General features: G+C 36.6%; 1 protein-coding gene across 4 annotated transcripts in view; it reads left to right on the top strand.

Annotated features, from left to right (window-relative positions):
* Positions 1–17,260, top strand: part of DROSHA (drosha ribonuclease III) — a 118,297-nt gene that overhangs the window by 84,686 nt on the left and 16,351 nt on the right. For all 4 annotated transcript variants that reach the window (XM_081285080.1, XM_081285078.1, XM_081285079.1 and 1 more), the window contains 6 exons: positions 349–448; positions 3,911–4,013; positions 6,044–6,114; positions 11,281–11,325; positions 12,777–12,934; positions 13,960–14,065. In XM_081285080.1, the coding sequence (XP_081141206.1) occupies positions 349–448; positions 3,911–4,013; positions 6,044–6,114; positions 11,281–11,325; positions 12,777–12,934; positions 13,960–14,065 (583 nt within the window). The remainder of the gene's footprint in view (positions 1–348; positions 449–3,910; positions 4,014–6,043; positions 6,115–11,280; positions 11,326–12,776; positions 12,935–13,959; positions 14,066–17,260) is intronic.

Genomic DNA, 17,260 nt, shown 5'->3' with positions numbered 1-17,260 from the left:
TGCATAATAATAAGCTAATGTTCTACTACTGAACCACATCCCCAGTCCCCAATTTCAGATATGTTTGCTCTTAATAGACATAAAGCTGTAACAGTTTGTTTAGTTCTTGGTCATCATCAGATTTCAGAGATATCTTTTAATAGAAATAAATGTGGAAATAGGAGTGAATGGTGTCATATGGGTTCCAGCACCTTCTTTGTTGCTATTTAATGTCCACAGACTTTCAGACCCTTTAGTTCAGTTCATCTGGTATCTGTTGCACAGATATTGTGTGCTAGCCCTATTTCTGTTTGCCATAGACAGAATTATGTGGTGCATATTTATTTATTTATTTTTTGTTTTTTGCAGTGTCCATTTGTACTATTTATTTCCCAGTCTGGAAGAAGGAGGATTAGCAACCTATCGGACTGCCATTGTTCAGAATCAGCACCTTGCCATGCTAGCAAAGGTATGGAAACATCTGAAGCATTTGTACTTAAGTTCTTTTCTTTAGTTCATGCATTTGAATGAGTAACTCTTTAGAGTATATTAAGGATGTAATATTTTACAGACCAGAAGTATATTTTGTTTGGGTTTTAAGAATTCAGCTTTATTAGTTCTATTACCTTTGTGAATTTCATCAGCCACTAATGAACTCCACAGTGAGGTACCTTGAAAACTGATAAGGAAAAATTGACAGCTGTGAATGAACAGGGTAAAACATTTGGGGAAAAGGAACATGGGAATAAAGCAAAAGAATCGAAATACTTTGTTTTTGTTCCTTTATGTAGTATTTCTGTATTTGTTAATAATTTTATGTTAACATGCAGAATTACAACTTTGAATGGAATACTTTAGTTTACATTCACAGTGGGTACTTTATAGATCTTTGGGAATCCCCCAAATCTGAAATCCCATTAATTAATATTTAAATAGTACAAATGGACACTGCAAAAAACATAAAAAATAAATAAATAAATCCCCCAAATCTGAAATCCCATTAATTAAAATTTAGGGTTTAGGTTGTCTGGCTTGCCTCATTGACAGCTGAGTGACTAACATGACCTCTTTGTAATTCGGATTCCTGCTAGGAATTTTACTTACATGGTGTGATTTGCTATTTTCCTCTCCAAGCAGTGTTTATAGGAAATCATAACAGATAAGAACATGGGGGCTGGGGTTGTAGCTCAGTGGTAGAGTGGTTGCCTAACATGTGCAAGACCCTGGGTTCGATCCCCAGCAGTATGTAAAAAACTAAATAAACAAAATAAAGGTATTGTGTACATCTACAACTAAAAATATTTTATAAATAAATAAATAAATAAGAACATGGGCACTTTTGCTGACCCATGGGGGTTCCAGTCCACTCCCCTCATCTTGCCAACAGGGTGGGCTATGGTCCAGATAATTCTCTACTCCAAGCCTCTGCTTTCCTATCTATGAAGTGGAAATGGCATTAGTCTCTGCCACACGGGCTGGTTATGAGAATTAGAAGAGTTTTTATGATTCTGTTTATAAAGTGCTTGGCATGATGATTGTTCATAGTAAGCACACAGAAGATGTAAATGACTTTTCTGGAGCTAGTTATTTTTATTGCTGTTACAACTGTTCTCATGATACATTTTTTTATTCTTGTAGACCTTTGGGTTTATGCAATAGTAGGCAGAGCTGTGACTCTTAAATCCTCAAATACCAAGAATTCACTGGAAAAGCTTCTATGAGTATTCTTTGATTTTTTTTTTTTTTTAGCTTAAGTAATTTCCCCTTTCATTTTGATATAAAAGTTGGGAATTTGACAAAAAAGGCTAGACAAAACCTGCCCTAATTTTATGACTACTTTCTTGATTTGATATTTCCAAAGCATTAATTATTTTCAAAATGTGGTTAATTTTAGCCTGTGATTTTTGTGCTAGCAAGAATGCATGGTTTTATTTTATTTAATCCCATCATTGTCACAGTTGCAATGGCAGACTTTGAGCCAGCAGCTTTGGTGGCATTTGAGAATGTAAATAGGGATGTCTTAATGATAAAGTGTAGGCAACAAGATAAGTAGCCTCCCAGTGAATGAAATTTCACAATGCCATGTACGACTGCTTTAAATGCAGTTGGAAGTACATATTAACAAGCAGATTGTCATTGCCCCCCATTAAAGTTTTCTTTTTCTATTTTAGGATGTAATGGAATTGCATAATTATTCAAACACATGTAGGAATGACAGTAGGAAGGATATTTTTGAAGTGTGGCAAATTGTCATAGGACAAAAGCAGAAGTTATTTCATAACACATTGGGTACAGTACAGAGCCATGAGTAGTGCAGGGTGGCCAGTTTCCCTTTTCAGGGATTTATATTCTTCCTCCACCAAACCCAAGTCTTGACATTTCCACACCTCTGGGCTCCAGCAGAACACACTGGTGATCCCACCTTCTTCTCTAGACCAGTGGTCCTTAACGATTTGAGAGTTGCAGAATTAGAAGCTTACTGACCTCTTGAGAGTCTAATGTAAGCCTGAGGTCAGCTTTTCAGACGCTGAACATTTTGGCACACACAATAGCACACCACTCCTTGCTTTTCTTCTTTTTCTTTTGATGGTAGGGATTGAATCACCAGGAACCAGCATGCATAAGTATGCTAAGCACACACTCTACCACTGAGCTACACTCCCAGCCTATATACTCTCTTCTTTTTAAAAGTTCTACCAATGCCTACATGGAAAAATAAGGATAATAGAGTAGGGACTCTGGGAAGTTGGAAAATTCTCAGCACTCCAGAATAGTTGTTTTATAAGATGAAATGAGGTTTGCAGTCTGTTCTCAAGCAGGGCTCCAGAGATAACAAACAATTGGATTTTCCCAGTCAAGTTGTGAAACAGATGAAATTTACATATTTTAGTATAAATTTCTGCACTTTGGGATCAATTTTTTTAAAAAGGTGTTTCTGCTGTTACGTTTGTGATAGTGAAAACTCTCATTCGAGGATGCTTTATACTTTGAATTCCCAGCAAAACAAAATATCGATAGCATAATATGCCTCTTTTTGTTGTCTGTCATTTTCCATTATAAATGTATTTGTATATTTAATATACATCTGGAGACACACAAAATCTGAGTGTCTTATTTTAGGACTGATGAATCTCATATTGTCCTAGGTTTGTTCATTGACTTGCAACTTGTTCCATACTATGTGGCATGTTATTGCTTAGTAAGTATTTATAGAATTGAATTACATGGTAATGGAAAGCGATTTATTGCATGTCTCTGAAATGTTTGTATCATTCTCCTTTTATGAAAAGTATTATCATTTCATTCTCAGGAGTTTTATAAAAATATTCATCTCTGTCTAGTTCTAAAAGGACTTATATTTAATTGAATGTTAGGATATGAACTAAGTAGCTTTAGAAATCAAAAGAAAACATGTTAGACAGTATAATGAATCCAGAGGTAAAGTTAGTATACAGTGATATATTCTTAAGTTCTATAGCTAGTGTGGGGCTACAAATTTGGCTTTAAACTTTTCTGAGTCCAAATAAAAAAAAGAAATACAAATCCACTGAAAAAATATTCCTAGATCCCTTAAGATAATTCATTGCTCAAAAGGTCTCTCTCAACCATAGAGAAATTTCATAAAGGGGTACAAGTACAAAGATAGAGGGCCTTCAGATCCTTGCCTTGTTCTAAACATGGATTTAGAGTGATAAGATCTGATCAGTTCAGAACCCTAAGTGCACTGTTGGAGTTTGGGTAAAAGTTGAGTTAGTCTGAACTGAATCACGTATAAAGGCGTCCTGATGGATGGTGGACTAAGCTCTCTTAATGTACTGACATATGACCAGTGGATTGTAGCCAGCGGCCCTCTCCCCAGGAGATGCTGAGTTATTATAGTTAGGATTTTGGCAAACTCTCTCCGAACTTACTGTCATTTTGAATTTCATAGAAACTTGAACTGGATCGATTTATGCTATATGCTCATGGACCGGACCTGTGCAGAGAATCGGACCTCCGACATGCAATGGCTAATTGTTTTGAAGCCTTGATAGGTAATATCCCTTTAAAATCGTCCTTCCTTCTTGCATGTCTGATCTATCTGAAGAGCACATAAAACTCAAGTGTGGAAACTTGGGATAGAATTACTTGTTCCCAAAGCACTTGAGATCCTTAGTACAATGCCTGCTACCTTGTCTCCTACCTTGTCTCCTAGTATCTTTAGTCCCTCTGAAGCTTTTTTTTTTCCCCCTTCTTGGTTCCTGTGAGTATCTGATGTTGTATAGATGTTTAGTATTTCTGGAATTGAAGTGAATTAAAATGGAGATGGATTACTTTCCAGATTTAATTTATCTCATACAAAAACAAATTGGGTTGCTACAGTTGCCTCAGTGTTGATTTTGACCACATTTTTAATTACTTGCAAGATTTTCTAATTTAAACATCTTGAAAATACCACATTTTAAAAATCCTGGGTTTGAGTCTATATAACTAATATTTGTTCAAGTGAAGCAAGATTGATGTAGACTCCAAACTGCTCACTCAGGTTCTTTATAACTAACGCTGCTTTTTGTTTGTAACCAGAATAGTTAGCTGTTGGTACAGGAAAGTTATGAAGAGTTAATTAGCTGATGATTACAAGTATGCTTTACAATGAATGTTGTAGTAGATTGACAATTTTTCACTTTTTTATAAAGTACATTTTATTTTCAAAGGCCTTTGTACGTCTTTGTCTTTATCATTTTTGCCCTCATCCTTTGAAAATGAATAAAAAAGCTTCCTATTATAGTTTCATGATGATGATAGTAGCAAGACAATGTTTAATAATTATCCTCAGTCTTTCACAGGCATGTCTATTTTTCACAAATAGGTCTATTTTCAGAAAGTTTATCACATGAAATTAATGTGCTCTGTACATAGAATATTTTTGACAGTTAGTGTTACTGTTGGCTCCAGAGCCAAGCAGATGTGACTCAGTTCCCTGTTCAGTTATCAGATCTGTGTCTCTGGTAAGTTATCCTGTCTCTTTGATCTTCAGCTTCCCCATCTGAGAGATGGAGATAGTGTCACTCACTCATAGAGTTCTTGAAAGGATATAGTCCTGACAGCATTCAATCCAGCACAGAATTCTACTTAATTAAGCTCTTCCCCAAATCACAAAATATGAGCCTAAATTCTATAAATCTGTTCTAATGCCTTGCTTGCTCCTGAGACAACCTATGAATATGAAGATAAGAATGTAGAAATGGGACAGGGGGTCAGCTCATTGGTATAGCTCTTGTCTAGCATATGCAAGGCCCTGAGTTTGATCCTTAGCACCACAAGTAAATAACTACTACTCCTATTGCAATCATTATTCCTACAACTATTAATAAATAATAAATGTATTTAGTTATCAAGAATCCTGGTAACTAAGTATTATAACACCATACATGGAAAAGTAGCCTTTTTAAAGATGGATGTAAAAATTTGACTTGAAGAAAACATGACTAGGATGGGGGTGTAGCTTAGTGGTAGAGCACTTATCTGGCATACACAAGGCCCTGGGTTCAAAAAAAGAAAAAATGATCATCCTACTCTAAAGTTAGTTAATATCAAGTAAAAATGTTATCATAGTGCTTCCTATTATAATTAGTGCTAAATGTATACATATACATTTCAAATTAAAAGTTATCCTGATTTTTATTTGCAGAAGCCTTCATTGGTCCAGACTCTGGTTTTGTTTATCTGGCTTTTTCTTAGATGGCAGTGTATATTTGGTAAATACAGAGTCGAGTCAGATGTTTGTGTCTCAAGCTCTTAGTACAGCTTTGACTCATGCCCTTCATTATAGTTCATATTTGACCTCTGCTACTTACAATGTTAGATTTTAATTTTAGTGAATTAAATTTTGTATTTCAGCCCAATATGTAACAACATAAAGCATAGCTAAAAGAGGGAAAATGTTACCTTGAAACAAACGCTTTTGAACACTTCAATTTTTTTCTGAGTGGTTTTGGCTTGTCTTTTTGCTGTTTGTAGAGATATATAATTTTCTCTGCATATTAATGCAGCTTCCTTCTGACATTCTCTTCCTTTTATCCAGGAGCTGTTTACTTGGAGGGAAGCCTGGAGGAAGCCAAACAGTTATTTGGACGCTTACTCTTTAATGATCCGGTATTTATCTTGAATTGTTCTTGTTTTTTTCTTTTATTTATCATTACAGAAGAATTTATTGCAACTGGTTTTTGAATTTTGAAGAGACTAACAGAAACAAAAATACCCAAATCTACCATAGGTAGTAGATATACAGTATATCAGAACAGCTTATTCAGCTGTAGTGGATGGGGAAGTTCCCAAGGCAGTCACTCCAGAGGTTTTCTTTGACCTGAGCCATCTTTTCTTACGGTCAATTATAAATTGAATATGAATACAAATGTAATAGCACTTAGCTTCATTTCGTAGTTTCTTTAAGTTAATTATGATTTTATGTTGTATAATCACTGGGTACCTACCACATGGAGACTTAGTTATAGCCTTTTGGCTTTTGTGTTTCTGATTTGTTTTTATGTAAATTATGTAGACTAGACAAATGTATTTTAGAAAGTCAGTTCATAGAGAGTTTCTGAGAGGCCTATGAATAAAGAGTATGGATGTTCCTTTTTTTCCCCAAGCAAATTATAGTTTAAAGAAAAAAGATAGATTCTAAAATAGTTTCTGTTGTTACTGAAGTATTATGCCATTAATATTGCCAGAGATACCTTTTTAATCTTGCATGTAATAGAGCATACTGGATGCTTTTTGTACCCAAACAAGTCAATTTAACATTTAAAGGGAGAGGCAACTTTGTATTCCAAATTGAAATGTCATCATAATTGAATGAAATAGCCCTGGTGGAGTAATAAAGAACACAGGAAGCCAGTGTTTTAAGCCTTTGTGAAACCTTCAACTTAAGTGGCTGTCAAATGTTATTACTGCATTACTTTGGGTAGTTGAAAAAAAAAATCAATAGTTTTAAAATATTGTGACCTGGGTGTTGTTCATGTCTGAGAATTTGATATTTTTATTTGTTTTTCTAAAAATGTGATTTTTTTTGTACGTGTAAATTTCTTTCTGATGGGAGAATTATCTGCAGGTGTTCTCTGTCACCCTTTTTGTCCTACACAGATAAACACACCTGTGTCTTGATTTGTTTCTATAGCAGATAGCATGTATTTTAAGATTTTCTTAAATCTTAAGATATCATTGTATTCTAGCCGTTATCTTTTGTTGGCAAGGTCAGCAACCTTTTTGCTGTTTCCTCCCTCCAGTCTTAGTCTATCCTCCCTACCCCACTCCCACCTCCACCCCACCCCTTCCTTGTCCTCTTCTCCCATCTTACTTGCACCCATGTGCTCCTATTTTCTTGAATTACACACATTGTATACTTGTTATTTTTTTAAAAAATATTTATTTATTTATTTTTAGTTGTAGATGGACACAATACCTTTATTTTACTTGTATGTGGTGCTGAGAATGGAACCCAGTGCCTCATGCAAGCTAGGCAAGCCTCTACCTCTGAGCCACAACCCCAGCCCACACATTGAGTTCTTAATTGCATCCGTGTGTATTTAGATTCTTTTGTCTCTAAACAGCTTCTCTCCCACTTGTCTACTTTGGAGGCTTATCTTAAGTTTCCAGTACCTAGTGCAATGCTGGCATGCGCAGTGTTTAATAAATATTTGTTAAAAGAATGAAATGAAAAAGTTCCTAAATGAAAAAGCAGAGTCTGAACTTTATCTTACAAATGGGACTGCTGAGATTTAGAATTCATTTTAGTGTGTCTTTTATGAAAGTGAACAGGGCTCACTCAGTAATGTAGTCTTTCCATGGCACTGTTTTTAGGTACACCAATTTGGACATTGTGACTCTGACAAGTCCACACTGGTGTGCCTCTGTTACCTGGAGTATGTTAGTGAACGTGGTTTCTGTAATGGCTTCATGAAAATCATGAGCCAGAGGCAACTGAGGACAGACCTGTAGGCTGACAGAGTTGAATTGGTTGACCCTGTGTGGCAGGGGGTGAGACCTGGGTGGTGCCCAGTGATTCTGAGGGTTCTCTGTTGGTTGTCTTATCTGAAGCCTAATGAAGACAAAGAACATGATTAATTTGGGGTTAGGTGCTGTCATGAGGTAAGAGAGGTTCAATCTTGAGTGTCTGTAGTAATTGTTATTTAGGGTGAGATACAGCAAAGCAGGGGAGCTGGCTGCATTAGCAGGGAGGCCAGGGACACTTTCTACAGGGGCCAAATGGCATCTTATAGCAGCCACAAGTGCTAGGAATACTTTGCTGGGGGTACTGGCTAAATCTTCAAAGAAGTTGTTGTTTGTTTGTTTTTTCCCTCCCCATGTTCTTTCGTTTTAAAAATCCTGTAACTCCTGACCCTTGTGATTGGAATTAATTCTCTCTTGGTCATCCTACTACTTCCATCTTTGTGCTCCTGTCTCACCTTTTTAGCTGGCTGCCACTCCCACCATTTCAACCCATCTATCATGCAAGTACAGTCTTCTTCTTAGTGCATGATTTGGCCATAACTTTCTTGCTTAAGATATTTGATTACTGTCTTCTATACTATACACTATAGCATTTAGCAGTTTTCATGATCTATAACTCCCATCTGTGGTCTCAGGTTCCTTCCTTTCTTCTTCCTCTTTATGGCATTCACTAGAATCTCCCTCTTGTGTGGGTATACTTCAAGATGTGTTATTTGTGTGCTTACGATGCCCTGCTTTTGGTTCTCTCCTTTTGTTGATTTGCAGAATTCTTCATATTCTTCAGGACTTCTTTGAAGATTTAGCCAGTACCCCCAGGCAAAGTATTCCTAGCACTTGTGTGTGGTTTCCCCTTGGAGACCCACTTGCATCCATCATGGCGTAATAGCTCAGCACTTCACAACTAGATCATTTCAACTTCATCCATTTCTTGTAATCTGAGAAAGTGGCAGCTGTGGCATAGTTTTGAATAATTTTTTTTCTATTTATGGGACCTATTATAGCTTACTATCCATACTTATTTGCCTTCATTCTTCCCCACCAGGCCTCTTTGTGGACAGGAATAGTATCCTATTCATTTTAGGAACATAATGCATAGTAGGTGTTCAATAAAAATATGTTGCATTGATGAATGATCCATCAGTCATGAATAATTTTCAGAAAAGCAAACAGAAGTTAGAGATCTGCCTGAGGTCCTTGAGCTAATAAATGGCAGCACTGAGATTCTAGATCTGTTCCAGTGTATATGCTCTGACAAGGTACAACAGAACCTCATCTCAGCGTGTGGGATAGATGAAAGGAAATGGACATAGTTGAAATAGTCTGCCTGTGAAGTTTTAGGCTATTACTTCAAGATAGATGGCAGCTGACTTAAAAGGAGAAATCACAGTATTTTTGAAAACGTGAAGGAGCAAGTAGAAAGATGAATCCAAATGTCCCTGAGCATCTTGAGCTTTAGAGATTGTGGTTTGGTAGGAAGACAGCTGTTTATCACTATTGTTGATATATTGTTATTAATAGTATTTTCTGTGGGCAGGCACCGGCTTTAGTGCTTTGAGCATGTTGTTCATTGAGGCATCAGAGAACACTTTGAAGAAAGTACTATAAATAATTGGCTTATACCTGAGGAAATGGAAGCTTAGAGAGGCTGAGTAATTTACCAACATGGAATCAGAGTTAAACACAGGCAGCCTGACTTAAGCCTACAGCTCTTCCTAACACCATACTTTCTAGCTTAAGATGAAAGGTGAAAAATTATCATCTGGTCATGTTGCATATGAGGGAAGAAATACAAGACATTTAGCCTTCTGGACTCAGGTGAAGAGTTCAGTGCTGTAGCAAAAATGAACCAGGAATCCAAACTGAGGCAGTAGTTACAGCAATAAGAATGGTGGAACGCTCCAGAAGAGTTGATGGCCAGTTAGGGAAGGGCTCAAGTTTGGTAAATGTCCACTGAGGGGTGGAGGGGAAAGAAAGCATTGGAAGCACATAGGAAGTTGTGAGAAGGAAGTGACTTTCCTTATGATTTACAGTGTGGGAATTCAAGGGCAAGGTTACTGATTTGATTAAGGGTGTGGGCGGGTCTTCTCAAGTGCCTTAACAATTTGATTTGTAAGTCATTTTATTAATATGGGCAAATAATCCCTAATTGTATTTTGTTAAGATGCAAGTTGTGTCAAAATACTGATTTTTTTTAAGAGAGAGAGAGAATTTTTTTAATATTTATTTTTTCAGTTTTCGGTGGACACAGCATCTTTATTTATTTATTTTTTTAATGTCGTGCTGAGGATTGAACCCAGTGCCCTGCGCATGCCAGGCGAGTGCATTATCACTTGAGCCACTTTCCCAGCCCAAAATACTGATTTTTAAAATTTCTGCCTCATCTTAAAATTCTAAATCGCCCCCCTTCATTTAAAAAATGCTTTTCTCCTTTTAAAAAAAGTTTTGGGGGGCTTGGGTTGTGGCTCAGCGGTGGAGCATTCGCCTCACACACGCAAGACCCTGGGTTCAATCCTCAGCACTATATAAAAATAAATAAGTGAAATAAAAGTATTATGCCCAACTACAATTAAAAAATAAATATTTTTTTTAAAAAGTTTTTTTTTGGTCATTTCTTTCAGAATCCTTATGTTAAGGTCAGAAAGTAGATTCAGAGGTTCCCTAGAGTCAGAACATGAGGGAAAACCACTAATCCTGAGGAAATCTTAATTATACTATCTATGGATTTAACTCAACAAATGAAGTAATATACTAAGGTTTTCCATAAAATTCATTACCAGATTTCAGATGAACATTGTGTGACCCATAGTAAGAATGTGATATCATAAATGCCAGAGCTTATGAGCTAGATCTGTGGTGCTTCCCACTCTATTTTAAAACAGCTCAAGTGATAATGAATTGGTGCCTAAAATAAAAGACTTTTGAGATGAATTTTACCTACAAAAGGCATGGCTGATGCACATTCCTGGGGAATCACCAGGAATGAGAGATAGGAGAGATATGATTAAAACAGCAGCTTAATCCAGTGTATAGGTTAAGCAAATGTGTAACTTAGTTTTCAAAGGTGTTTTTGACTTCTGGGGCTGGGGGTGGCTCTTTTCCTCCCCACATAATAGGCTAATTGGAGTCACTACAGGCAGTTAGAGTAGTGAATACACTTTAAAAAATTAGTTTGCTAGCACTATTGAATTTGCAATAAGTGGAGTCAGCATCTGAAATAGTTCAGTATTTCAAATAATGACATTTTATTTAGTACTCTAGAGTGTGTTAAATGACCCCCTTGAGCATTAAAGACATCACTCCATTTTCTAGGACCTGCGTGAAGTTTGGCTCAATTATCCTCTCCACCCACTCCAAGTAAGTATGACCTTCCTGTCTGCAGTGAGCTTTATAGCTGCAGCCATTCGTTTTACTTTCCTTTGCCTTTTTCCCCTCATGCTTTTATCCTTTAATTCCCTTCAGTGACATTATTCTAAGCTGGGGTTTGGAATAGGAAAACTTGGGAACAAATTGTAAGGTGCACCCACGTGTGGCAGCCATGTGGTCTTGGCAGCACAAGGCAGGAAGAGCTTCTGTGTAGTAATAGAACCCCCATCCACAGCAATAGGTTTGATTCAAAGCCAAATGTGTTGACACCTATATGTCTACATGCCTGCTATTGTAGGGGAAGTACTGTGGAAGCAAGTCTGGTCATATTCAAACAGTAGAACAAATACTAAATTAACATTGCTAAATTATAACCTAATTTGGATCTTAGAAATTGAGAGGTTTGAATCATATTGCATAAAATTTACTGCAAATTTAAACTTTAGTACCATATGATGGCTTCTTACTCAAGATGGAATTTCAACAATTTACACATGGTGACACCCTTTCCTCGGTTGGTTTAAAAAGTCTTACTATTCTTTGCTTTTATTTCTTTGGGATATATGCATTTGTGTACTCATCTATACACATTTTCATATGAATGTGTGTATAAAATAAATAAAATAAGACTAATCAGTACTAGTTGAGCTCTTATGAGAGAGGCTTTGTAGTAGTAAATGACATTAATTTGGAGTTTAAAAAAAATATTTTATTAATCATATGAGGTTGCCCAAAGTTGTTGAAAATGTTCATTTTAATTATACTTTTCATATTTGCTCTCTGCCAGTTGTTAAAGGCTCATTGTTATGTAGTATACCACCTGTCGAGTGGTATAAAAATCTCCAGTGTAAGCTGAATTCAGTTTTAATGATGCTCATTTGCCCAAATAGTTGGGTCCCTAGAAGACATAGCAGTCAAGAAACTCTTAAAGCACTGGCCTCAAAGCAGTCCCCAGAACAGCAGCATCTGCATCACCAGGATCTTGTCAGGAAGGCAGATTCTCAGTCCTCACTTCAGATACAAAATCTTTCACTCCAGGGTGGGGCCCAGCCATCTGCCTTTAACAAGCTCTGCCAGTGTTTTCAAGAGTGCTAAAGTGGGAGAACCGCTGCTTTACTAGATATATATATTCTCTACCAGCTGTTCTTCAGCTTGCAGCTTCCTTGGAGAGTTAGTCTAATACTTGGGATTTTGAACTATCTGTGTACAGTATGTGGCCTTGAAATTTGATAGAAGATTGGAAAATATTATTTGAGCCTTCTTTAAATATTAGGTTTGTTTGCCATTTTAAAAGATGAGAAAGAAGCTTCCATGTTTTATTGGCATTTCAGAAATTTTTACCCACAGGAAAAGGAATTTTATAAAACATTGTCCTAGAATTGATAATTGCTCTTCTAACTAAAATCTGCTCAAGATTCTTAATTATTTCTGTTTTTCTGTAGCTACAAGAGCCAAATACTGATCGACAACTTATTGAAACTTCTCCAGTTCTCCAGAAACTTACTGAGTTTGAAGAAGCAATTGGAGTAATTTTTACTCATGTTCGACTTCTGGCAAGGGCATTCACATTGAGAACTGTGGGATTTAACCATCTGACCCTGTGAGTTAAAAGTCCTCATGTAGTCCCAACGTGACCATTTACCTGAGACAGTTCCAAACCTTTCTGTATGTCCTTCACAGGAATTAAAGTTTCAGACACATTTCCAGGACAGTCATTGTGAGACATGAGCCAGCAGACAGCGGTGTGGACTAGGGCAAATGCTCTAATTCAGTATTTTTGGTCTCATTATCATGCATCTTAGTCCTTCATGAAATTTAAGGAGGACATGAAGGAAATAAAAACTTTTTTCATGCAGGGACAGATGTTAAATATTTTAGGCTTTGTAAACCATGTGGTCTGTGATTTGACTCTTTCATGACAGCCTGAAAGAGGCCATAGATTATAAAAGTATGAGTAGGGCTGTGTTCCATTGAACTTTACTCATAGAAACAGGCTGAGGGGCTGATTTTGGGCCTCCCATCCCTGCTCTAGATGAATGATTTTGATGATGAGCTAGTAAAATGATTAAGAAAACAAGCAAAATTTCATTTTTTGCTTTTTTAATACAATTTTTTTTTTACTCATGTCCCCCAAATCAAGTATTCTCAACTCGGTAAACTTTAAAGAGTCTTATTATAATTTTTTTTTGTTTTTAACATTCTTAAACAGGATCCCAGATTTGAATAAGGATATATATATATATATATATATATATAATAAATTTGGTGGAAAACAAAATCTTGTGCCTTTTAACTTTCTTTTGTTACAGGGTTATATTCTGTATTTTACTTTATTTTTCAGTTGATACGCCTCAGCTTCTAACCAGTTACTATTTCCAGTCTTTTTTTTTTTTTTATTGGTTGTTTAATCAGTACTCACTCAATTCTTCTTTCAAACTCAACCTGTGTTAACACAAGGCTCTTCTCGGTTGAGGGGCATCATGGAATTGTATTTCATTTTGTGCTTTAAAATAAGATGAATACATTGTCTCTTTAAGTCATGTCTTTTTAAAAGTTCTGGTTTTTTTTCCTGAAATTCACAAGAGTTATTCATTTCTTTATATTGTTGTTGTTGTTGTTTTTTAGAGGCCACAATCAGAGGATGGAATTTCTAGGTGATTCAATAATGCAACTGGTAGCCACAGAGTACTTATTCATTCATTTCCCAGATCACCATGAAGGACACTTAACTGTGAGTTTGTGTTCAATCACTTGCTCCAATAAGATTGCTATATAATAGAGGGTAAAGATTAGGAGGGCCAAATATATATTTATGTAAATGATGACTAAGTTCTTTGGGGCTTTAGCATGTCATGTGGCTTTGTTCATTTCATTGTGTAAACGGTGTATAATGAAAATATGCCATGAGGATTCCTTCGTTTAATGATCCCTTCCTCTGTGCAAGGCATGAAGCTAGGCCTTGTGGAGGAGACAGAGTAGTTGACACCAAGTCTTTTCATAATGAATTTGAAAAACTGTTATGAGACTAAATTATAAGTAAATAACTACAAATAAAAACTCACTCTCTGTGTATATATGTGACTATAAACATAAATTCACACTATAAAATGTAAAAGTAACTCTATTATAAGGTAGAATATGTTAAACAGTATAAAGAGGCACAGGTAAATTGTTGGATTTGTGCAGTTTAGGAAAGGATTTCTTCTAGCTGTGGAATGGAAAAAAGGCTTCATGGATATGATGATGTTTACATCTTTAAATATGAGTAGGATTTAGCCATTGGGAGTTAGCATTCCATGCCTTGGCACTCCATATGCTGTGACTAGACAAGCAAGGCATGTCATGAAAAATCAGAAGTTTGGGCTGAAGTGTAGCTCTATGACAGAGCGCTTGCCTAGCATGCTTGGGGCCCTGATTTCAATCCTCAGTACTGCAAAAGAAAAAGAACAAACAAAACCCCCCAGAAATCAGAAGGTCAAGAAACAACTCAGTTTGGTTAGAGCACAGTGGAGTGACAGGGAGTTACAGAGACCAGGTTTGATTTGTGAATAAAGTGTAATGGTCACCATTCCTCTCACTTTTGATTCATTTTATAAAACTTGATTCCCCTTTTTTATTTGTTTCGTACTCCTTTTACTGTGTGGCACCGGTCAATAATGTACTCAGAGTCGTGAACAAAACTTACCTAGAGCCAGTCATGATCTCTTCCAGGCACAAGGTGTAGCCCTTTAGAAGTCCCTTGAGAATTAGCCTGAGAAAGCAAACATTTACTGGGCAAAGAAACTTAGTGATAGTTTGTAAGGTACTTTCTTAGTGCTGTCTTCTGTATTATTTTGAAGCAAATAACAAATCTTTCCTACTTTGCATCATTACAGTTTTTATAAGTATTTTACTTTGCAACTGTGAACTCTAGATGTTTATGTGGGACATAAATATTGCAATTAGGAAGAATGTAGTGATTTGGTTAAGTTTAGATGTAATTTTACAGTGGCATTAGGCTTTTTTCTAAGCCTACCATTCATTTATTGAGCTCCTACTATGTACCATATACCATGCTGAGTAATCAACAGTATTCTTATTTTACGTGTAATTTTAAAGTAGCCATATATTACCTCTTAAAGTTAACTGCCTTTAGATGAATAAGAAAGTGTTTCCATCTTGAGTTAAAATTAAATTCTGAAGAAAACAAACATGAGGAATGAGCTTGTTTGTTGTATATAATTTAGAAAAGCAATAAATTGCATGTGTAGTATTCTGTATTAGGGAATAGACTTCATAGGTGTCAAGAGTATGTGGTTATCTGAGAAACAGCTGAACCAAACCATATAGCTTGAAGTGGTAATTCACATTATGGCCATATGGAATGTTCTGTTAAAAATGTGTGGTTTAAGTACACACATCCCCTCTCCCCCAAGTATTCTTCCAGAATTATGAAGTTTTAAAGGATATTAACTATCATCAGCATTGGCGTGGTTGCTCCCTCTCCTCTTGAAATAGTATCTCCATTGGCTTCTGTTATTTCTTGCCTCTTTAGCTACTCTGTCTTAGCCTGCTTTGCAGGTTTATCATATTCTTTACAGCTAAGAAATATTTCAGTATCTTAGAAATCACTCATATACCATATCCTCTTCCTAGTATCTCTCCAAAGCAGCTTTTCTCACAAGCATTTTCACCGTATTGGCAGAAGAATTTCAGCTGCTGTCTTTAGTGTTACCTCTGTTCTGAGCTCCAGTCCCAGTTGCCTCCTCAGCATCCCAGTTCATGTCCAACACTGAATTTCTGATCTTCTCTCACCTGCTTCCTTGTCCAGAGTTCCTTGAGTAATGGAATAGGTGCATTCATCCATCCAGTGTTGCATGACAAAAACCTAGGAGTGTTGTTGACTCTTCCCTCTCCACTTTCCCTGTCCAGTCCATTTACAAATCTTTACTGTTACTCTTCCAGTATTTCTTGAATGTACCCACTCTTACCACCTTGTCTCTGTCACCCACATCCTCTCCATCAGCCTCACTCACCTGGATCACTGCTGTAATTTCTGCCTAGCTATCAACATGTTACAGGAATGTGATTGACAAAGAGACCCAGTTGGAAGTAGTAACGTTTATTCTCTTGGAAAGGGTAGGAAATTTAAGATCCTGTCTACAGAAAGCACAAGGCAATGCAACATTGTCCCTGAAGAGAAATGGGTTCCCTGGGTCCCCAGATTTTCCACTGGATGCCAGCTACTACTTGAAAAGCTTATCTCTGGTGTTCTCATGAGCATTCTTGTTCTGTGCCTGAAAGATGGACAGTCTCAAGCAGAAATCCTTCAGAAACCCAGGTCTCAGGCCTGTGCAAAGTAATTTTTCTAGCTCCCTACACTAGTCTTCTTATGTCAACTTGTACCCCCAGTAGTCCATTTTGTATGCTGCAGCTAGAGGAGGTTTTTTTTGTTTTATTTTGTTTTGTTTTGTTTTTTCACAGCAGATCTCCCATGACTACAGTAGCCATTCATCCTTGATCCACTTTAGTTGTTTCTCTTCATCTCCCCAACTTTTTAATGTTGGAGTTGCCCCCATTCTTGGTTGTCAGACCTCTTCTCTTCTGACTTCTTCTCCATAAAGGAATCTTACTCTCTCTGTCTCATAGCTTTGACTCCATCTGTGTGCTACTTTCTGATTTATGTGTTAAGTCTTTACTTCTCCCTCAAACTCTACACTCTTATCTATTGAATATAGGTATATTTGAATATCTTAATGTACACTCAAATTCCTAGTTGTGTGTCTAATAGTCATCTCAAACCTAATCTGTTCAAAATAAAACAATTTATACCCCAAAATGAGAATCATTCCATTATTACAATTGCTCAAGCTAGAAACCTTGGAGTCATCCTTAACTCTTTTCTTTCTCTCATTGTGCCTCCCAGCTATTAGCATATCCCAGTGAT

The sequence above is a fragment of the Spermophilus citellus genome (assembly GCF_964194105.1).
Source record: "Spermophilus citellus genome assembly, chromosome: 1".
Taxonomy (NCBI): Eukaryota; Metazoa; Chordata; class Mammalia; order Rodentia; family Sciuridae; genus Spermophilus; species Spermophilus citellus.
The sequence above is the reverse complement of the archived record's forward strand: the minus strand, read 5'-3'. Positions and strand labels throughout refer to the sequence as shown.